The 24,315-nt window shown below is 46.0% G+C and overlaps 2 protein-coding genes across 10 annotated transcripts in view; both read left to right on the top strand.

Moving 5' to 3' along the window:
- Positions 1 to 17,894, top strand: part of LOC139552663 (sarcolemmal membrane-associated protein-like) — a 115,356-nt gene extending 97,462 nt beyond the window's left edge. For 8 of the 9 annotated variants that reach the window (XM_071364668.1, XM_071364650.1, XM_071364620.1 and 5 more), the window contains one exon: positions 16,168 to 17,894. In XM_071364668.1, the coding sequence (XP_071220769.1) occupies positions 16,168 to 16,263 (96 nt within the window). In that variant the 3' untranslated portion in view covers positions 16,264 to 17,894. Of the gene's footprint in view, positions 1 to 12,081; positions 12,170 to 16,167 lie in introns of all 9 variants that reach the window. The other variant, XM_071364610.1, reaches the window with a different exon arrangement.
- Positions 17,895 to 19,496: 1,602 nt separating this feature from the next.
- LOC139552695 (protein SPMIP1) lies at positions 19,497 to 23,837 on the top strand. The gene is made up of 3 exons (XM_071364689.1): positions 19,497 to 22,021; positions 22,794 to 22,975; positions 23,434 to 23,837. The coding sequence occupies exons 1-3, from the start codon at positions 21,774 to 21,776 to the stop codon at positions 23,550 to 23,552; spliced, it is 549 nt and encodes a 182-aa protein (XP_071220790.1). The 5' UTR covers positions 19,497 to 21,773; the 3' UTR covers positions 23,553 to 23,837.
- The last annotated feature ends 478 nt before the right edge of the window (positions 23,838 to 24,315 follow it).

Here is a 24,315-nt window from a genome sequence, read left to right as displayed (position 1 = left end):
AGTGTTGGGATGCCGAAGACTATATACTACTACTATTACTATTTAGAGTTCCCAGCCTGAGAGAGAGATGACCAGAATAACAAAATTAATAATGAAGAGATATGGTGGAACTGCCTCTAGCCTAGGCTACATCCACCCTAACGGCATAATGAAGAGATATGGTGGAACTGCCTCTAGTCTAGACTACATCCACCATAACGGCATAATGAAGAGATATGGTGGAACTGCCTCTAGCCTAGGCTACATCCACCCTAACGGCATAATGAAGAGATATGGTGGAACTGCCTCTAGCCTAGGCTACATCCACCCTAACGGCATAATGAAGAGATATGGTGGAACTGCCTCTAGTCTAGACTACATCCACCCTAACGGCATAATGAAGAGATATGGTGGAACTGCCTCTAGCCTAGGCTACATCCACCCTAACGGTATAATGAGAGATATGGTGGAACTGCCTAGGCTACATCCACCCTAACAGCATAATGAAGAGATATGGTGGAACTGCCTAGGCTACATCCACCCTAACGGCATAATGAAGAGATATGGTGGAACTGCCTCTAGCCTAGGCTACATCCACCCTAACGGCATAATGAAGAGATATGGTGGAACTGCCTCTAGTCTAGACTACATCCACCCTAACGGCATAATGAAGAGATATGGTGGAACTGCCTCTAGCCTAGGCTACATCCACCCTAACGGCATAATGAAGAGATATGGTGGAACTGCCTCTAGCCTAGGCTACATCCACCCTAACGGCATAATGAAGAGATATGGTGGAACTGCCTCTAGTCTAGACTACATCCACCCTAACGGCATAATGAAGAGATATGGTGGAACTGCCTCTAGCCTAGGCTACATCCACCCTAACGGTATAATGACAGATATGGTGGAACTGCCTAGGCTACATCCACCCTAACAGCATAATGAAGAGATATGGTGGAACTGCCTAGGCTACATCCACCCTAACGGCATAATGAAGAGATATGGTGGAACTGCCTAGGCTACATCCACCCTAACGGCATAATGAACAGATATGGTGGAACTGCCTAGGCTACATCCACCCTAACGGCAGAATGAAGAGATATGGTGGAACTGCCTCTAGCCTAGACTACATCCACCCTAACGGCATAATGAACAGATATGGTGGAACTGCCACCATAGGCTACATCCACCCTAACGGCATAATGAAGAGATATGGTGGAACTGCCTCTAGCCTAGACTACATCCACCCTAACGGCATAATGAAGAGATATGGTGGAACTCCCTCTAGCCCAGACTACATCCACCCTAACGGCATAATGAAGAGATATGGTGGAACTGCCTCTAGCCTAGGCTACATCCACCCTAACGACATAATGAAGAGATATGGTGGAACTGCCTCTAGCCTAGACTACATCCACCCTAACGGCATAATGAAGAGATATGGTGGAACTACCTCTAGCCTAGACTACATCCACCCTAACGGCATAATGAAGAGATATGGTGGAACTACCTCTAGCCTAGGATACATCCACCCTAACGGCATAATGAAGAGATATGGTGGAACTGCCTCTAGCATAGACTACATCCACCCTAACGGCATAATGAAGAGATATGGTGGAACTACCTCTAGCCTAGGCTACATCCACCCTAACGGCATAATGAAGAGATATGGTGGAACTACCTAGGCTACATCCACCCTAACGGCATAATGAAGAGATATGGTGGAACTGCCTCTAGCCTAGGCTACATCCACCCTAACGGCATAATGAAGAGATATGGTGGAACTGCCTAGGCTACATCCACCCTAACGGCATAATGAAGAGATATGGTGGAACTGCCTAGGCTACATCCACCCTAACGGCCTAATGAAGAGATATGGTGGAACTGCCTCCAGCCTAGGCTACATCCACCCTAACGGCATAATGAAGAGATATGGTGGAACTGCCTAGGCTACATCCACCCTAACGGCATAATGAAGAGATATGGTGGAACTGCCTCTAGCTTAGACTACATCCACCCTAACGGTATAATGAAGAGATATGGTGGAACTGCCTCTAGCCTAGACTACATCCACCCTAACGGCATAATGAAGAGATATGGTGGAACTGCCTCTAGCCTAGACTACATCCACCCTAACGGCATAATGAAGAGATATGGTGGAACTGCCTCTAGCCTAGGCTACATCCACCCTAACGGCATAATGAAGAGATATGGTGGAACTGCCTCTAGCCTAGGCTACATCCACCCTAACGGCATAATGAAGAGATATGGTGGAACTGCCTCTAGCCTAGGCTACATCCACCCTAACGGCATAATGAAGAGATATGGTGGAACTGCCTCTAGTCTAGACTACATCCACCCTAACGGCATAATGAAGAGATATGGTGGAACTGCCTCTAGCCTAGGCTACATCCACCCTAACGGTATAATGAGAGATATGGTGGAACTGCCTAGGCTACATCCACCCTAACAGCATAATGAAGAGATATGGTGGAACTGCCTAGGCTACATCCACCCTAACGGCATAATGAAGAGATATGGTGGAACTGCCTAGGCTACATCCACCCTAACGGCATAATGAAGAGATATGGTGGAACTGCCTAGGCTACATCCACCCTAACGGCATAATGAAGAGATATGGTGGAACTGCCTCTAGCCTAGACTACATCCACCCTAACGGCATAATGAAGAGATATGGTGGAACTCCCTCTAGCCTAGACTACATCCACCCTAACGGCATAATGAAGAGATATGGTGGAACTGCCTCTAGCCTAGGCTACATCCACCCTAACGACATAATGAAGAGATATGGTGGAACTGCCTAGGCTACATCCACCCTAACGGCATAATGAACAGATATGGTGGAACTGCCACCATAGGCTACATCCACCCTAACGGCATAATGAAGAGATATGGTGGAACTGCCTCTAGCCTAGACTACATCCACCCTAACGGCATAATGAAGAGATATGGTGGAACTCCCTCTAGCCCAGACTACATCCACCCTAACGGCATAATGAAGAGATATGGTGGAACTGCCTCTAGCCTAGGCTACATCCACCCTAACGGCATAATGAAGAGATATGGTGGAACTGCCTCTAGCCTAGGCTACATCCACCCTAACGGCATAATGAAGAGATATGGTGGAACTGCCTCTAGTCTAGACTACATCCACCCTAACGGCATAATGAAGAGATATGGTGGAACTGCCTCTAGCCTAGGCTACATCCACCCTAACGGTATAATGAGAGATATGGTGGAACTGCCTAGGCTACATCCACCCTAACAGCATAATGAAGAGATATGGTGGAACTGCCTAGGCTACATCCACCCTAACGGCATAATGAAGAGATATGGTGGAACTGCCTCTAGCCTAGGCTACATCCACCCTAACGGCATAATGAAGAGATATGGTGGAACTGCCTCTAGTCTAGACTACATCCACCCTAACGGCATAATGAAGAGATATGGTGGAACTGCCTCTAGCCTAGGCTACATCCACCCTAACGGCATAATGAAGAGATATGGTGGAACTGCCTCTAGCCTAGGCTACATCCACCCTAACGGCATAATGAAGAGATATGGTGGAACTGCCTCTAGTCTAGACTACATCCACCCTAACGGCATAATGAAGAGATATGGTGGAACTGCCTCTAGCCTAGGCTACATCCACCCTAACGGTATAATGAGAGATATGGTGGAACTGCCTAGGCTACATCCACCCTAACAGCATAATGAAGAGATATGGTGGAACTGCCTAGGCTACATCCACCCTAACGGCATAATGAAGAGATATGGTGGAACTGCCTAGGCTACATCCACCCTAACGGCATAATGAACAGATATGGTGGAACTGCCTAGGCTACATCCACCCTAACGGCATAATGAAGAGATATGGTGGAACTGCCTCTAGCCTAGACTACATCCACCCTAACGGCATAATGAACAGATATGGTGGAACTGCCACCATAGGCTACATCCACCCTAACGGCATAATGAAGAGATATGGTGGAACTGCCTCTAGCCTAGACTACATCCACCCTAACGGCATAATGAAGAGATATGGTGGAACTCCCTCTAGCCCAGACTACATCCACCCTAACGGCATAATGAAGAGATATGGTGGAACTGCCTCTAGCCTAGGCTACATCCACCCTAACGACATAATGAAGAGATATGGTGGAACTGCCTCTAGCCTAGACTACATCCACCCTAACGGCATAATGAAGAGATATGGTGGAACTACCTCTAGCCTAGACTACATCCACCCTAACGGCATAATGAAGAGATATGGTGGAACTACCTCTAGCCTAGGATACATCCACCCTAACGGCATAATGAAGAGATATGGTGGAACTGCCTCTAGCATAGACTACATCCACCCTAACGGCATAATGAAGAGATATGGTGGAACTACCTCTAGCCTAGGCTACATCCACCCTAACGGCATAATGAAGAGATATGGTGGAACTACCTAGGCTACATCCACCCTAACGGCATAATGAAGAGATATGGTGGAACTGCCTCTAGCCTAGGCTACATCCACCCTAACGGCATAATGAAGAGATATGGTGGAACTGCCTAGGCTACATCCACCCTAACGGCATAATGAAGAGATATGGTGGAACTGCCTAGGCTACATCCACCCTAACGGCCTAATGAAGAGATATGGTGGAACTGCCTCCAGCCTAGGCTACATCCACCCTAACGGCATAATGAAGAGATATGGTGGAACTGCCTAGGCTACATCCACCCTAACGGCATAATGAAGAGATATGGTGGAACTGCCTCTAGCTTAGACTACATCCACCCTAACGGTATAATGAAGAGATATGGTGGAACTGCCTCTAGCCTAGACTACATCCACCCTAACGGCATAATGAAGAGATATGGTGGAACTGCCTCTAGCCTAGACTACATCCACCCTAACGGCATAATGAAGAGATATGGTGGAACTGCCTCTAGCCTAGGCTACATCCACCCTAACGGCATAATGAAGAGATATGGTGGAACTGCCTCTAGCCTAGGCTACATCCACCCTAACGGCATAATGAAGAGATATGGTGGAACTGCCTCTAGCCTAGGCTACATCCACCCTAACGGCATAATGAAGAGATATGGTGGAACTGCCTCTAGTCTAGACTACATCCACCCTAACGGCATAATGAAGAGATATGGTGGAACTGCCTCTAGCCTAGGCTACATCCACCCTAACGGTATAATGAGAGATATGGTGGAACTGCCTAGGCTACATCCACCCTAACAGCATAATGAAGAGATATGGTGGAACTGCCTAGGCTACATCCACCCTAACGGCATAATGAAGAGATATGGTGGAACTGCCTAGGCTACATCCACCCTAACGGCATAATGAACAGATATGGTGGAACTGCCTAGGCTACATCCACCCTAACGGCATAATGAAGAGATATGGTGGAACTGCCTCTAGCCTAGACTACATCCACCCTAACGGCATAATGAAGAGATATGGTGGAACTCCCTCTAGCCTAGACTACATCCACCCTAACGGCATAATGAAGAGATATGGTGGAACTGCCTCTAGCCTAGGCTACATCCACCCTAACGACATAATGAAGAGATATGGTGGAACTGCCTAGGCTACATCCACCCTAACGGCATAATGAACAGATATGGTGGAACTGCCACCATAGGCTACATCCACCCTAACGGCATAATGAAGAGATATGGTGGAACTGCCTCTAGCCTAGACTACATCCACCCTAACGGCATAATGAAGAGATATGGTGGAACTCCCTCTAGCCCAGACTACATCCACCCTAACGGCATAATGAAGAGATATGGTGGAACTGCCTCTAGCCTAGGCTACATCCACCCTAACGACATAATGAAGAGATATGGTGGAACTGCCTCTAGCCTAGACTACATCCACCCTAACGGCATAATGAAGAGATATGGTGGAACTACCTCTAGCCTAGACTACATCCACCCTAACGGCATAATGAAGAGATATGGTGGAACTACCTCTAGCCTAGGATACATCCACCCTAACGGCATAATGAAGAGATATGGTGGAACTGCCTCTAGCATAGACTACATCCACCCTAACGGCATAATGAAGAGATATGGTGGAACTACCTCTAGCCTAGGCTACATCCACCCTAACGGCATAATGAAGAGATATGGTGGAACTACCTAGGCTACATCCACCCTAACGGCATAATGAAGAGATATGGTGGAACTGCCTCTAGCCTAGGCTACATCCACCCTAACGGCATAATGAAGAGATATGGTGGAACTGCCTAGGCTACATCCACCCTAACGGCATAATGAAGAGATATGGTGGAACTGCCTAGGCTACATCCACCCTAACGGCCTAATGAAGAGATATGGTGGAACTGCCTCCAGCCTAGGCTACATCCACCCTAACGGCATAATGAAGAGATATGGTGGAACTGCCTAGGCTACATCCACCCTAACGGCATAATGAAGAGATATGGTGGAACTGCCTCTAGCTTAGACTACATCCACCCTAACGGTATAATGAAGAGATATGGTGGAACTGCCTCTAGCCTAGACTACATCCACCCTAACGGCATAATGAAGAGATATGGTGGAACTGCCTCTAGCCTAGACTACATCCACCCTAACGGCATAATGAAGAGATATGGTGGAACTGCCTCTAGCCTAGACTACATCCACCCTAACGGCATAATGAAGAGATATGGTGGAACTGCCTAGGCTACATCCACCCTAACGGCATAATGAAGAGATATGGTGGAACTGCCTAGGCTACATCCACCCTAACGGCATAATGAAGAGATATGGTGGAACTGCCTCTAGCCTAGACTACATCCACCCTAACGGCATAATGAAGAGATATGTTGGAACTACCTCTAGCCTAGGATACATCCACCCTAACGGCATAATGAAGAGATATGGTGGAACTGCCTAGGCTACATCCACCCTAACGGCATAATGAAGATATATGGTGGAACTGCCTCTAGCCTAGACTACATCCACCCTAACGGCATAATGAAGAGATATGGTGGAACTGCCTAGGCTACATCCACCCTAACGGTATAATGAGAGATATGGTGGAACTGCCTCTAGCCTAGGCTACATCCACCCTAACGGCATAATGAAGAGATATGGTGGAACTGCCTAGGCTACATCCACCCTAACGGCATAATGAAGAGATATGGTGGAACTGCCTAGACTACATCCACCCTAACGGCATAATGAAGAGATATGGTGGAACTGCCTAGACTACATCCACCCTAACGGCATAATGAAGAGATATGGTGGAACTACCTCTAGCCTAGACTACATCCACCCTAACGGCATAATGAAGAGATATGGTGGAACTGCCTCTAGCCTAGGCTACATCCACCCTAACGGCATAATGAAGAGATATGGTGGAACTGCCTAGGCTACATCCACCCTAACGGCATAATGAAGAGATATGGTGGAACTGCCTAGGCTACATCCACCCTAACGGCATAATGAAGAGATATGGTGGAACTGCCTCTAGCCTAGACTACATCCACCCTAACGGCATAATGAAGAGATATGGTGGAACTGCCTAGGCTACATCCACCCTAACGGCATAATGAAGAGATATGGTGGAACTGCCTAGGCTACATCCACCCTAACGGCATAATGAAGAGATATGGTGGAACTGCCTAGGCTACATCCACCCTAACGGCATAATGAAGAGATATGGTGGAACTGCCTCTAGCCTAGACTACATCCACCCTAACGGTATAATGAAGAGATATGGTGGAACTGCCTCTAGCCTAGACTACATCCACCCTAACGGCATAATGAAGAGATATGGTGGAACTGCCTCTAGCCTAGACTACATCCACCCTAACGGCACAATGAAGAGATATGGTGGAACTGCCTCTAGCCTAGACTACATCCACCCTAACGGCATAATGAAGAGATATGGTGGAACTGCCTAGGCTACATCCACCCTAACGGCATAATGAAGAGATATGGTGGAACTGCCTCTAGCCTAGACTACATCCACCCTAACGGCATAATGAAGAGATATGTTGGAACTACCTCTAGCCTAGGATACATCCACCCTAACGGCATAATGAAGAGATATGGTGGAACTGCCTAGGCTACATCCACCCTAACGGCATAATGAAGAGATATGGTGGAACTGCCTCTAGCCTAGACTACATCCACCCTAACGGCATAATGAAGAGATATGGTGGAACTGCCTAGGCTACATCCACCCTAACGGTATAATGAGAGATATGGTGGAACTGCCTCTAGCCCAGACTACATCCACCCTAACGGCATAATGAAGAGATATGGTGGAACTGCCTCTAGCCTAGGCTACATCCACCCTAACGACATAATGAAGAGATATGGTGGAACTGCCTCTAGCCTAGACTACATCCACCCTAACGGCATAATGAAGAGATATGGTGGAACTACCTCTAGCCTAGACTACATCCACCCTAACGGCATAATGAAGAGATATGGTGGAACTACCTCTAGCCTAGGATACATCCACCCTAACGGCATAATGAAGAGATATGGTGAAACTGCCTCTAGCATAGACTACATCCACCCTAACGGCATAATGAAGAGATATGGTGGAACTACCTCTAGCCTAGGCTACATCCACCCTAACGGCATAATGAAGAGATATGGTGGAACTACCTAGGCTACATCCACCCTAACGGCATAATGAAGAGATATGGTGGAACTGCCTCTAGCCTAGGCTACATCCACCCTAACGGCATAATGAAGAGATATGGTGGAACTGCCTAGGCTACATCCACCCTAACGGCATAATGAAGAGATATGGTGGAACTGCCTAGGCTACATCCACCCTAACGGCCTAATGAAGAGATATGGTGGAACTGCCTCCAGCCTAGGCTACATCCACCCTAACGGCATAATGAAGAGATATGGTGGAACTGCCTAGGCTACATCCACCCTAACGGCATAATGAAGAGATATGGTGGAACTGCCTCTAGCTTAGACTACATCCACCCTAACGGTATAATGAAGAGATATGGTGGAACTGCCTCTAGCCTAGACTACATCCACCCTAACGGCATAATGAAGAGATATGGTGGAACTGCCTCTAGCCTAGACTACATCCACCCTAACGGCATAATGAAGAGATATGGTGGAACTGCCTCTAGCCTAGACTACATCCACCCTAACGGCATAATGAAGAGATATGGTGGAACTGCCTAGGCTACATCCACCCTAACGGCATAATGAAGAGATATGGTGGAACTGCCTAGGCTACATCCACCCTAACGGCATAATGAAGAGATATGGTGGAACTGCCTCTAGCCTAGACTACATCCACCCTAACGGCATAATGAAGAGATATGTTGGAACTACCTCTAGCCTAGGATACATCCACCCTAACGGCATAATGAAGAGATATGGTGGAACTGCCTAGGCTACATCCACCCTAACGGCATAATGAAGATATATGGTGGAACTGCCTCTAGCCTAGACTACATCCACCCTAACGGCATAATGAAGAGATATGGTGGAACTGCCTAGGCTACATCCACCCTAACGGTATAATGAGAGATATGGTGGAACTGCCTCTAGCCTAGGCTACATCCACCCTAACGGCATAATGAAGAGATATGGTGGAACTGCCTAGGCTACATCCACCCTAACGGCATAATGAAGAGATATGGTGGAACTGCCTAGACTACATCCACCCTAACGGCATAATGAAGAGATATGGTGGAACTGCCTAGGCTACATCCACCCTAACGGCATAATGAAGAGATATGGTGGAACTGCCTCTAGCCTAGGCTACATCCACCCTAACGGCATAATGAAGAGATATGGTGGAACTACCTCTAGCCTAGACTACATCCACCCTAACGGCATAATGAAGAGATATGGTGGAACTGCCTCTAGCCTAGGCTACATCCACCCTAACGGCATAATGAAGAGATATGGTGGAACTGCCTAGGCTACATCCACCCTAACGGCATAATGAAGAGATATGGTGGAACTGCCTAGGCTACATCCACCCTAACGGCATAATGAAGAGATATGGTGGAACTGCCTCTAGCCTAGACTACATCCACCCTAACGGCATAATGAAGAGATATGGTGGAACTGCCTAGGCTACATCCACCCTAACGGCATAATGAAGAGATATGGTGGAACTGCCTAGGCTACATCCACCCTAACGGCATAATGAAGAGATATGGTGGAACTGCCTAGGCTACATCCACCCTAACGGCATAATGAAGAGATATGGTGGAACTGCCTCTAGCCTAGACTACATCCACCCTAACGGCATAATGAAGAGATATGGTGGAACTGCCTCTAGCCTAGACTACATCCACCCTAACGGCATAATGAAGAGATATGGTGGAACTGCCTCTAGCCTAGACTACATCCACCCTAACGGCATAATGAAGAGATATGGTGGAACTGCCTAGGCTACATCCACCCTAACGGCATAATGAAGAGATATGGTGGAACTGCCTAGGCTACATCCACCCTAACGGCATAATGAAGAGATATGGTGGAACTGCCTCTAGCCTAGACTACATCCACCCTAACGGCATAATGAAGAGATATGTTGGAACTACCTCTAGCCTAGGATACATCCACCCTAACGGCATAATGAAGAGATATGGTGGAACTGCCTAGGCTACATCCACCCTAACGGCATAATGAAGAGATATGGTGGAACTGCCTCTAGCCTAGACTACATCCACCCTAACGGCATAATGAAGAGATATGGTGGAACTACCTCTAGCCTAGACTACATCCACCCTAACGGCATAATGAAGAGATATGGTGGAACTGCCTAGGCTACATCCACCCTAACGGTATAATGAGAGATATGGTGGAACTGCCTCTAGCCTAGGCTACATCCACCCTAACGGCATAATGAAGAGATATGGTGGAACTGCCTAGGCTACATCCACCCTAACGGCATAATGAAGAGATATGGTGGAACTGCCTAGACTACATCCACCCTAACGGCATAATGAAGAGATATGGTGGAACTGCCTAGGCTACATCCACCCTAACGGCATAATGAAGAGATATGGTGGAACTGCCTAGGCTACATCCACCCTAACGGCATAATGAAGAGATATGGTGGAACTACCTCTAGCCTAGACTACATCCACCCTAACGGCATAATGAAGAGATATGGTGGAACTGCCTCTAGCCTAGGCTACATCCACCCTAACGGCATAATGAAAAGATATGATGGAACTGCCTAGGCTACATCCACCCTAACGGCATAATGAAGAGATATGGTGGAACTGCCTAGGCTACATCCACCCTAACGGCATAATGAAGAGATATGGTGGAACTGCCTCTAGCCTAGACTACATCCACCCTAACGGCATAATGAAGAGATATGGTGGAACTGCCTAGGCTACATCCACCCTAACGGCATAATGAAGAGATATGGTGGAACTGCCTAGGCTACATCCACCCTAACGGCATAATGAAGAGATATGGTGGAACTGCCTAGGCTACATCCACCCTAACGGCATAATGCTTTTATATCTAAGATGGCGGGTGAGCAAGCATACACCTCAGGGAGTTATAACTGGTTCTCACTGCTACTAGACCTCCCTGAATAGAAATAACACCTGTGTTCAGCTTCCAGATGTGATGTGACGTGTTACTATACGTCCCCCGCCTCCCGTTTCCCCCCTTCCTCCTCCTGCCTCCCGTTCCCCCCCTCCTCCTCCTGCCTCCCGTTCCCCCCCTCCTCCTCCTGCCTCCCGTTCCCCCCCTCCTCCTCCTGCCTCCCGTTCCCCCTCCTCCTCCTGCCTCCCGTTCCCTCCTCTTCCTGCCTCCCGGTCCCCCCCCCCCCTCCTCCTGCCTCCCGTTCCCCCCTCCTCCTGCCTCCCGGTCCCCCCTCCTCCTCCTGCCTCCCGTTCCCTCCTCCTCCTGCCTCCCGGTCCCTCCTCCTCCTCTTGCCTCCCGTCCCCCTCCTGCAGCTACTATCCCCATGGCCCCTCCATTCAGGTTTATTGATTAGTAAACATTTTTTATTAGTTTTAATTTCTTTGATTAGTTTAAAATATTGGTTATTCTATTTGATTATTCTCTCTGATTGATCCCTCCCTCCCTCAGCCACCCATATTGCAGCCTGTCCAGGCCATTTTCATCGGCCTTATCCTGCCTTTGCTGTATTGGTGCTTCAGCCAGTTGTGGTAGAAAGGTACACTGTGTTCCTGTTGTGTTGTCTGTCATCTGTCTCTTATCTTCATCAGTATCATCTATCTTCATCAGTAGCATCCTCTCTACCCAATCAAATGTATTTATTAAAGCCCTTCTTACATCAGCTGATATATCAAAGTGCTGTAGAGAAACCCAGCCTAAAACCCCAAACAGCAAGCAATGCAGGTGTAGAAGCACAGTGGCTAGGAAAAACTCTCTAGAAAGGTCAAAACCTAGAGAGGAACCAGGCTATGAGGGGTGGCCAGTCCTCTTCTGGTTGTGCCGGGTGGAGATTATAACAGAACATGGGCAAGATGTTCAAACGTTCATAAATGACCAGCATGGTCAAATAATAATAATCACAGTGGTTGTCGAGGGTGCAGCAAGTCAGCACCTCGGGAGTAAATGTCAGTTGGCTTTTCATAGCCGAGCATTCACAGTTAGAGACAGCAGGTGCGGTAGGGAGAGGGTCCAAAACAGCAGGTCCGGGACAAGGTAGCTCGTCCAGTGAACAGGTCAGGGTTCCATAGACGCAGGCAGAACAGTTGAAACTAGAGCAGCAGCACGGCCAGGTGGACTGGGAACAACAAGGAGTCATCATGCCAGGTAGTCCTGAGGCATGGTCCTAGGGCTCAGGTCCTCCGAGAGAGAGAGAGAATTAGAGAGAGCATACTTAAATTCACACAGGACACCGGATAAGACAGGAGAAATACTCCAGATATAACAGACTGACCCTAGCCCCTTGACACAAACTACTGCAGCATAAATACTGGAGGCTGAGACAGGAGGGGTCGGGAGACACTGTGGCTCTAACTACCTTCATCAGTATCTTCCTCTTTAACTCTCCTCGTCTGTGTCATCCGCTCTAACTGCCCTCGTCGGTGTCATCCGCTCTAACTCTCCTCGTCGGTGTCATCCGCTCTAACTTTCCAGTGCATGGCTATAATTGATCCACTCCTGCTGCTTGGCGAGAACCAACACTGGGGAACTACAGTAAACCAGGGCTGGTCAACTCTGGTCCTGGAGGGAAAATTCACTTCTGGTGTTTGTTTCTACCTGGTAGTTAGTTGCACTAACCTGGTGTCCCAGATCTGAATCAGTCCCTGATTAGAGGGAGAGGAGGAAAACCAGGAGGGGGTTTTCTCTCCAGGACTGGAGTTGACCAGCCCTGCACTAAATAACCTGTCAGCATTATCAGTCTGTATATTATCAGTTGACCAGCCCTGCACTAAACTAACCTGTCAGCATTATCAGTCTGTATATTATCAGTTGACCAGCCCTGCACTAAATAACCTGTCAGCATTATCAGTCTATATATTATCAGTTGACCAGCCCTGCACTAAACTAACCTGTCAGCATTATCAGTCTGTATATTATCAGTTGACCAGCCCTGCACTAAACTAACCTGTCAGCATTATCAGTCTGTATATTATCAGTTGACCAGCCCTGCACTAAACTAACCTGTCAGCATTATCAGTCTATATATTATCAGTTGACCAGCCCTGCACTAAATAACCTGTCAGCATTATCAGTCTATATATTATCAGTTGACCAGCCCTGCACTAAACTAACCTGTCAGCATTATCAGTCTGTATATTATCAGTTGAACAGCCCTGCACTAAACTAACCTGTCAGCATTATCAGTCTATATATTATCAGTTGACCAGCCCTGCACTAAATAACCTGTCAGCATTATCAGTCTATATATTATCAGTTGACCAGCCCTGCACTAAACTAACCTGTCAGCATTATCAGTCTGTATATTATCAGTTGAACAGCCCTGCACTAAACTAACCTGTCAGCATTATCAGTCTATATATTATCAGTTGACCAGCCCTGCACTAAACTAACCTGTCAGCATTATCAGTCTGTATATTATCAGTTGACCAGCCCTGCACTAAACTAACCTGTCAGCATTATCAGTCTATATATTATCAGTTGACCAGCCCTGCACTAAACTAACCTGTTAGCATTATCAGTCTATATATTATCAGTTGACCAGCCCTGCACTAAACTAACCTGTCAGCATTATCAGTCTGTATATTATCAGTTGACCAGCCCTGCACTAAACTAACCTGTCAGCATTATCAGTCTATATATTATCAGTTGACCAGCCCTGCACTAAACTAACCTGTCAGCATTATCAGTCTGCAGTGCATTCGGAAAGTTTACAGACCCTTTGACTTTTTACACATTTTGTTACGTTACAGCCTTATTCTAAAATTGATTAAATACATGTTTTTCCCTCATCAATCTACGTACAATACCCCATAATGACAAAGCAACATTTTTTGCAAATGTATTAAAAAAAAAAAACAGGTGAAACTTGAAATGGAGCTCAGGTGCATCCTGTTTCCATTAATCATCCTTTAGATGTTTCTACAACTTGATTGGAGTCCACATGTGGTAAATTCAATTGATTGAACAGGATTTGGGACGAAACACACCATCATTCTTCAATGGAGGAAGTTTAGACCCACCAAGACTCTTCCTAGAGTTTGACACCCGGGGAGAAGGGCCTTGCTCAGGGAGGTGACAGAGCCCCAGAGTTCCTCTGTGGAGATGGGAGAACCTTCCAGAAGGACAACCATCTCCGCAGCACTCCACCAATCAGGTCTTTATGGTAGAGTGGCCAGACGGACGCCACTCCTCAGTAAAAGGCACATGACAGACCTCTTGGAGTTTGCCAAAAGGCACCTAAAGACTCTCAGATCATGAGAAACAAGATTCTCTGGTCTGATGAAACCAAGATTGAACTCTTTGGCCTGAATGCCAAGCGTCACGTCTGGAGGAAACCTGGCACCATCCCTACGGTGAATCATGGTGGTGGCAGCATCATGCTGTGGGGATGTTTTTCAGGGACTGGGACTGGGAGACCAGTCAGGATCGAGGGAAAGATGAACAGAGCAAAGTACAGAGAGATCCTTGATGATAACCGGCTCCAGAGCGCTCAGGACCTCAGACTGGGGTGAAGGTTCACCTTCCAACAGGACAACGACCCTAAGCACACAGCCAAGACAACGCAGGAGTGGCTTCGGGACAAGTCTCTGAATGTCCTAGAATGGCCCAACCAGAGCCCGGACTTGAACCCGATCGAACATCTCTGGAGAGACCTGAAAATAGCTGTGCAGCGACGCTCCCCATCCAACCTGACAGAGCTTGAGAGGATCTGCAGAGAAGAATGGGAAAAACTCCCCAAATACAGGTGTGCTGAGCTTGTAGCGTCACACCCAAGAAGACTCGAGGCTGTAATCGCTGCCAAAGGTGCTTCAACAAAGTACTGAGTACTTATGTTAATGTGATATTTCAGTTTATTTTTATTATCAATTTGCCAAAATGTTAATCTGTTTTTGCTTTGTCATGGAATATTATATGTAGTTTGACAGAAGAAAAATGTAATCCATTTTAGAAGAAGGCTGTAAAAGTCAATGGTCTGAATTCTTTCCGAATGTACTGTATATATTATCACCGTCATGGATGCCCTCTGTCTGTCTTGGATCACTCTATACTCATTGATGCCTGCTGCCTGTCTGTCTTGGATCACTCTATACTAATTGATGCCTGCTGCCCGTCTGTCTTGGATCACTAACACAATGCCACCAACGCTTATTCTTTGGTTTCAAGTTTGAATTTTTTATTTATTTTGTTGTCATTATTGCTTTATGACCATCATACTTCTGCAGCTTTTAAATGTTTTCCTGTTTTTAAAACAAATGAGCATGTATTTGTCCTTTGACTGTTCCCTCAGTCAGAACAGTCGTGTTTGATTTTATGATTATTTTTCTCCCGTGAGGTAACTTAACTGGCTCTCTCCCAGTAACTACCACGCTGTTTCTCTCCCCTTTCTCTTTTTCGCTCTCTCTCTTTCGCTCTCACTTTCCTACACCCCATCCCCCCTCTATCTCCCTCTCTCTCTCTCTCTCCAACCTGTGGACCCGGTGTAGGCTAGCTGACGGCCTAGACTAACCCAGTCTCTCTCTGTCCATCTGTCTCCTGCAGAACGGTTGGAGGCCCTGGATGCCAGTCGTAGCAGTGATGGTAGCAGTGACTGCTGCAGTGCTTTATCCCAACTTCTCCAAGAGCACCTCCACCTGAGACCTTACCTACTACATGTCCTGTACCACGTCTTCTTCTGGCCTGGCATCTCTACCTCTGCCCACACCAACCCCCTGCCCATTTTGATTGATTCATTAATCCATTAATTGATTAATTGATTACCTCTGGTCGGTTCCCCTACAGAAAGTCCCTCAGCTTTAAACTGTACAAAGTATAACTGTATATATAGAGAGAGAGAGATCACGGGAAGAAGAGAAGTAGTATTTCTACCGTAGATATAGTAGTATTTCTACCGTAGATATAGTATTTATCAGCAGTTCTTAATCAGTTTGATGATGGGAATATTATTGGTATTATTAAAGTGGCCTAAAATAGGCTTTGTTTTAGTTTTTCTGATGGGTACCAAACCTTTATTTTTTTATTTTGGCTCCAGGTTGTTTTAGCTGAGTTGACTTCCTGTGTGGTTGGTTTACCAGGTTGTTTTAGCTGAGTTGACTTCCTGTGTGGTTGGTTTATCAGGTTGTTTTAGCTGAGTTGACTTCCTGTGTGGTTGGTTTATCAGGTTGTTTTAGCTGAGTTGACTTCCTGTGTGATTGGTTTATCAGGTTGTTTTAGCTGAGTTGACTTCCTGTGTGGTTGGTTTACCAGGTTGTTTTAGCTGAGTTGACTTCCTGTGTGGTTGGTTTATCAGGTTGTTTTAGCTGAGTTGACTTCCTGTGTGGTTGGTTTATCAGGTTGTTTTAGCTGAGTTGACTTCCTGTGTGGTTGGTTTACCAGGTTGTTTTAGCTGAGTTGACTTCCTGTGTGGTTGGTTTACCAGGTTGTTTTAGCTGAGTTGACTTCCTGTGTGGTTGGTTTATCAGGTCGGGGTGTTAATGTTCTATTACATAACAGGGTTTATTATTAAAGCCTAATCATCAATCTGATTATTCTGAGGGTACGTCCCTAATTAATCCCAATTTTCTGTATAGTGCCCTCGGCCCTGGTCAAAAGTAGTGCACTATATATTGAATAGGGTGCCATTTGGCTGGTGTAAAGTAGTGCACTATATAGGGAATAGGGTGCCATTTGGCTGGTGTAAAGTAGTGCACTATATAGGGAATAAGGTGCCATTTGGCTGGTGTAAAGTAGTGCACTATATAGGGAATAAGGTGCCATTTGGCTGGTGTAAAGTAGTGCACTTTATAGGGAATAAGGTGCCATTTGGCTGGTGTAAAGTAGTGCACTATATAGGGAATAAGGTGCCATTTGGCTGGTGTAAAGTAGTGCACTATATAGGGAATAAGGTGCCATTTGGCTGGTGTAAAGTAGTGCACTATATAGGGAATAGGGTGCCATTTGGGACTGGTCCTACGTTCATTGTGCACAAGGGGTTAAGGGCCTGTGGTAAGGAACAGCAGAGGTGTGTTTGTGAAGACAGTGCCACTCCTACAGAGGCACGTAATTGAACTAAAACAACAACCCACTTAAATAACTTTGTTGGTAGATAACTATGTTCAGAATAACTTTTATACACCACATGATGGTACTGTATGTCTGTCCTGTATGTCTGTCCTACTGTCTTGTCTCAGCTGTGTGTTGTAAACAACTAGGGACTAAATAATCAGAATGTTTCAAGAAAACACTACAGAACATGTGTCATTAAAATGGAAAGTTTGATGTGCTACTTGGATGGTTTTTTTGGGGTCATTTTTTGGAGCTTGTTGACTTGGAACACAGTTTGTGGTCACTGGTTTGAGACAGTGGACACTGGAAGACATTATGGCCCACAAACCCCTTCAGGTTGAACGTCTGTAAAGGCTGTAGTGGACTGAACCAATTGTCTTCCTTTGCTTTAAACTCTAGCCTGCTTAACTCTGCTTTCTAGTCTCTGGGTTATTGGCTCTCTGTACTCTCTGGGTTCTAGTCCCCAGCCTCATGCTCGCAGTACTTGTTGGGTTCTATTTCTATTCTAGCCCCCGCTACTATCTGGGATCTAGTCCCAGACTCTGTTCTCTGTACTTTCCGCGTTCTAGTCCCAGATTCTGTTCTCTATTCTCTCTGGGATCTAGTCCCAGACTCTGTTCTCTGTACTTTCTGGGTTCTAGTCACAGATTCTGTTCTCTGTACTTTCTGGGTTCTAGTCCCAGATTCTGTACTCTGACTCTGTTCTCTGCAGTCTCTGGGTTCTAGACCCATACCAGTATGTTGTTGGTTTTAGTCCCTAGCCAGCCCACAGAAAGCCCTCTGTAGTGTGGATCAGATCACTACTACAAACTCATCAAAGTCTCTGGGATGATTCTGCTGCCTTACCTGTCTATGACATGGAGTCTCCCTGTCTGTCTCCCACCTGGACTGTCTGACCAGTCTGTCTCACCTCCAGACTGAATCTGGAGCAGAAAGCTTTAAACATGATGGACTGGTTGTTTTCGTATCATTGTGCTCCTACCCCTACTAAGGACGCACTGAAACCAGTGCCGTGTGGTTTATAATGGGGTGAAAGGGCAGAGGTGAACCTCCTGTGTAGAGAGACTGGATCTGATGACTGGGTTATGAGGCTGAATGCGAGTCAGGAGGTGCTGAGAGGAAGACAACCGAATGAACTGTGGGGTGAAGGAAGGCTTAAGGGTTCACTAACCTTTGTTCTCACTGATTGTCTGGTTTTACCACATTACTGCCCGTGTTGTTGCTGTCATTAAACACTGAGTCACTCCAAGAACAAACATCATATTCCACTGTGTCAATACATTGTCAACACTTTAACCTGACCCTGATCTACACCTGTTCCTGTTGAGCCACCACAAAGCACAGGACTGGACAGAACTCTTCTATACACAGGAGGGAAGACAAACTACTATCAAGTAGACCGGAGGATGTAACTATGAAGGTTAACGCGTCAGTCCTTTAACAGCCAGCAGACCACCTTGAACTAGAATCCTGTATGTGACACCTGCAGCGGTCACGTGCTAGTCGGAACTAGGAACTGGTTGAACGCAGCATGTGTGTAACTACAACCAGTTAGCAAGTTGGACATTTCACAGTTTCCTAGTTCCGACTAGTACGCGAACGCACAAGTCTTAACACAGGAGTCCCTCAGTAATTGTGTGCTACGTCGTAGGATCATCTGAAGGACAAGACAAAAATGTTTCCTTTTCATGCTTTTCGAAATGTGATGTTTTAACATTGCTACTATTGCTATAATATGGAGAAGAATTCAGTTGTAAATCAGACACAATGTTTCTATGTGTGTAAATATAGACATTCCATACACAAAATAAAAGATGAGTAACAGTGGTATTGGTAATGTCCAACGTGCTGCTGGGGATGAGTAACAGTGGTATTGGTAATGTCCAACGTGCTGCTGGGGATGAGTAACAGTGGTATTGGTAATGTCCAACGTGCTGCTGGGGATGAATAACGGGCCCTCCGCCCCACACGGATCGGGCCCTCCGCCCCACACGGATCGGGCCCTCCGCTCCACACAGATCGGGCCCTGCACAAGACAATAGCAGCCTTCTGTGTGTTGTCGGTTTTGAACACAAGGTGGCCTCTGACCCCTGACAACTAATGTCCACTAAATCCAGCAGACTTTAGGGTGAATGCTGTTCTCTGACAGTAAGCTACAGTTCGCCTCACTCAGTGGAACTGTAGAACCAGAGAGGTCTGTAGGGGTATGCATTGCAATCTAGAGTGGAGTCTGTCTGTGGTGTTATCTAGAGGGGTCTGTCCTGTAGTGTTATCTAGAGTTATGCCTCTAGTGTTACCTAGAAAGGTCTAGAATAGGATATGATGGAGTGACACTAGACAAGACAGAGACAGCAACAGAAGAATAGGATATGATGGAGAGAGACACTAGACAGCAACAGAAGAATAGGATATGATGGCGAGATACACTAGACAGAGACAGCAACAGAAGAATATGATATGATGGAGAGAGACACTAGACAAGACACAGAGACAGCAACAGAAGAATAGGATATGATGGAGAGAGACACTAGACAAGACACAGAGACAGCAACAGTATGAGAGGGAAGGAGAGAGGCTGAGGTCCTGTAGCAGAGGGAAAGAGAGGCTGAGGTCCAGTATGAGAGTTAAAGGGAGAGGCTGAGGTCCAGTATGAGAGTTAAAGGGATACAGGATATTAGTTTAAAGATTATATTGAGTAGAACGTCCTTAGATATAGTCTCAAATATTTCATATTTTTTAAGAGCAATGGGGCTGGCAGGTAGTATTTAGTTTCTCCGTCTCTGGGATTCTTTAATCAGTTTGACTCGTTGGACAGGTCAGAGTCTGTTTGAAGGTGTTGAGTGGTTTTTTAGCTACTGTAATTGAGTACTGACAGTGTCTTCTGTGGAAGGTGCAAGTTAACTGAAATATCTAATCTAGTCATGTTCATCTCAAACCAAATTCATGCCTTTAGCTGTTGAATATTCTTTTTTCTTTTTTTTTCAGGGGATAATGGCCCTGGACCCCACTACCGGTTTTGGGCTAAACCCCTAAATGTCTTAAAATCCTAGAATAATGGCCCTGGACCCCACTGGTTATGGCCCTGGTTATTGAACTCAACCTGCAGGAGGTTTGTTTGTTGTGATTGAGTGGGAGGGGGGACAGCTTTAGGCAAGGCTCTGACAGATGGGTGTGTCTTGGTGGTGGCAAGGACACAGCCAAGACACACCCACATTAAATGTCAGCTTCAAATGGGTAGGGACGTCCCAAGGATCCCGGATAGCAAGGATAGTGGACGGCATACCAGTCTTGGCAAACATGCACACACCTTTAAAAAAAAAAACAGTGTTGCCGGGTAAATCAGTTCTCTTCTATATAGACGGTATGCACCGGTTTCCAGACCCATATTAAGCCTATTCCTGGAATAAAAATGGAGATTCTCTTGAAGTATCATTGCTCAGCAGGGACCACAGTATGCGGACTCAAAGAGAAAACACTACTTTAACACTACAGCGCCATCATCTGGACTGGAAGCAGAACTGCTCTCACTCGTTCTGTATATGCTGTGTTCCGTCATGTTCTGTAGTTCTGTCAGCTGGCTGGTGGGGGCACTGTGAGGCTGGCTGGTAAAATTAAATCTGGTTTCTAGACACACACACACACAAAGGGACCTGTCTGGAACGTTCTGGTCTCTGATTGGTTAACCATAGAGGGAGAGAGAGAGAAACCTGACAAACTGTTCTTAGGTTTCTGAATCTGAGCCACAAGGTTAGGTTTCTGACTGAGATAATAGCTGTGGAAAAGCAGACAGAGTTCTGGTTCAGTGAGGGAGAAGATAAATATTCCAGAAGTCTCCACTCTGAAACCAACCAGGACGGGACACTAGAACAGCAGAACCAGCCAACCAGTGCAGCAACAGCCTATTCTACAGACCGGTCAGAACAGTAAAGGACATTCTAGACCAGAAACTAGCATTCTAGAACAGAACAGGGCATTTTAGAACAGGACAGGACACTCTAGAAGAGTACAGGACACTCTAGAAGAGGTACAGGTCATTCTAGAACTGGACAGAACACTCTAGAGGAGTACAGGACATTCTAGAACTGTACAGAACACTCTAGAGGATGAGGAACCTCCTGACCACCGAGAACCAGAACTGTTACCGGGAGCAGATAGAGAAGGAGGTCTACGCCCGGCTGGCCTGGAAGAGCCGCTACGGACGAGACTACACCACCAGCTTCGTCTCCCGCAGGGCCAATGAGCAGATAGGGCTGAGGCTCCCTGAGCTCCCCCTGACCACCACTAAGACCATCCTGCCACCTGTGTTATCTACCCTGGAGAGGAGGAGAGAGGCTGCAGTGCCCATGGACAGGTGAGTGAATTAATGAATACATTTTATTTGACACATTTTAAATACAACTAGAGTTGCCTCAGCCACAGGAGTACAACAATTATTGATTTTGCCGGCTACGCCAAAATGTGTGTGGTTACCTAAGCCCAGTGGTGGGAAAAGTTCCCAATTGTCAAATTTGAGTAAAAGTAAAGATACTTCAATAGAAAATGACCAAATAGAAAGTGAAAGTGCCCAGTAAAATACTAATTGAGTAAAAGTATTAAAGTATTTATTTGAAAATGTACTTGTGTATCAAAAGTAAATGCTATACATCAAATTGCTTATATTTCTCTTATTTTTATTTTTTTTCACGCAGCAAGGGGCATACTCCAAAACACACACTTATAAAACGTAGAACTTGTGTTTCGTGAGTCCGACAGATCAGAGGCAGTAGAGATGATGCATTCTCTTGATAAGTGTGTAAATTGGATCATTTTTTTCTGTCATGCCTGAGCATTTGAAATATAATGAGCTCTTTTGTGTGTCAGGGACTTACTTTACTTCACTGCCCAGGGGCCTAAACCCAGGGGCCTAAGCCTCGGGCCACTACAGTCGGCTACGCCACCTTTTTGGTTTAATGAGAAGGAACTCAACCTTTAAGATGGACCTATTCAGTTGTCCCTACACAGGCTCAGAATACACCAGATGAGGCCGTTTTTAGAAAAATACAACTGTACAATTTCATATCAAAAATCTTTGAGGATTTAAAACATGTCTACCGAAATTATGTTCCTGGTTACCTTTAACCCAGGTCACTGAGCGAGGCTCCTCTGATGAGAGCAGTGACACCCCAGACCAAGGAATCTCTCTACCAGGGTTTTTCCAAGGAGGGGAAGGGGCGCAGCCTGTACCTCCACACACGCACCCAGAAAGGCCCAGAGGAGAAGTTTGACTACCCTCTACTGTCGTCCTGGGACTACGGATGGAGACTGGGTGAGATGTTTGGTCATCTTGTTACTTGAAGCTTTAGTACTTGTTATAAGCGTGTATGACACTATAGAACTATGGATGGAGAGTTGGTGAAATGTATGGTAACACTTTACCATTAAATAACACTATGTCTGCAAGTATAATGCTTCGTTGCTGGTTATAAGCATGTATGAGCCTTTATAATGACTATGGATGGAGACTGGTTCTGGGATGCTTCATATAGCCAGACCTTTTAAAGGGCTGAATGAAAAAATATGTTGATCTTAATGCTATTTCCCTGGCTAATAAATATAACAGAATAAAATAAAATACAATAACAAAATAAAGAAGCTTGAAAGGATTACAAACTAGTTTGTGTTTGTTTTGAGCATGTTTGTCACAAAGCAATGCATGGTAAAGACAGACATTCAAATACACATTTAAATGTGGTATTACAATGTCAACATTCCATCTGTGTCTAGGTAACTATGGAAGAGACTACAGGTCGCCAGCCAATGGAAGATCAGGAGTCGTGAGGAACACTTTTTACGCCAGGAATGGAATTTTCAATTTTCCCTCCGAAACTGATCGCCTTGGATGACGAGGCTTCATTTTTCAGCTGGTTTTTATACTTTATTATTAAATTCTCTTGATATTGATGAAGAATAACTTTCATTTGTTTTCACTGTATGAGGATGCTATCTTCGTTTGATTTATAACAAATATGTTCTCTTCTATAGGATAAACAGATGTGTGTTAGCTATAAATAATGTTCATATGCCATTCTTATGAAAACACTGTTACTTTACATATACACACTGTTATAACTGTTGGAGACAATGTGTTGTTATAATAACATATGTTTGGATAAAACTTTTTCTAGTCATTTGCTGTCAGGTTTGTGTTGTTTCAACATTTCTGTGGGAAAATAATAGATGTGAAAAGGTTGCCAAGCATGAGGAGAAAGCAGGCTGCCACGCTCTACATGAGGAGAAAGCAGGCTGCCACGCTCTACATGAGGAGAAAGCAGGCTGCTCTACATGAGGAGAAAGCCTGCCACGCTCTACATGAAGAGAAAGCAGGCTGCCACGCTCTACATGAGGAGAAAGCAGGCTGCCACGCTCTACATGAGGAGAAAGCAGGCTGCCACGCTCTACATGAGGAGAAAGCAGGCTGCCACGCTCTACATGAGGAGAAAGCAGGCTGCCACGCTCTACATGAGGAGAAAGCAGGCTGCCACGCTCGACATGAGGAGAAAGCAGGCTGCCACGCTCTACATGAGGAGAAAGCAGGCTGCCACGCTCTACATGAGGAGAAAGCAGGCTGCCACGCTCTACATGAAGAGAAAGCAGGCTGCCACGCTC

The sequence above is a fragment of the Salvelinus alpinus genome, chromosome 2 (assembly GCF_045679555.1).
Source record: "Salvelinus alpinus chromosome 2, SLU_Salpinus.1, whole genome shotgun sequence".
NCBI classification, from domain to species: Eukaryota; Metazoa; Chordata; class Actinopteri; order Salmoniformes; family Salmonidae; genus Salvelinus; species Salvelinus alpinus.
This window is presented reverse-complemented; position numbering and strand designations above follow the sequence as displayed.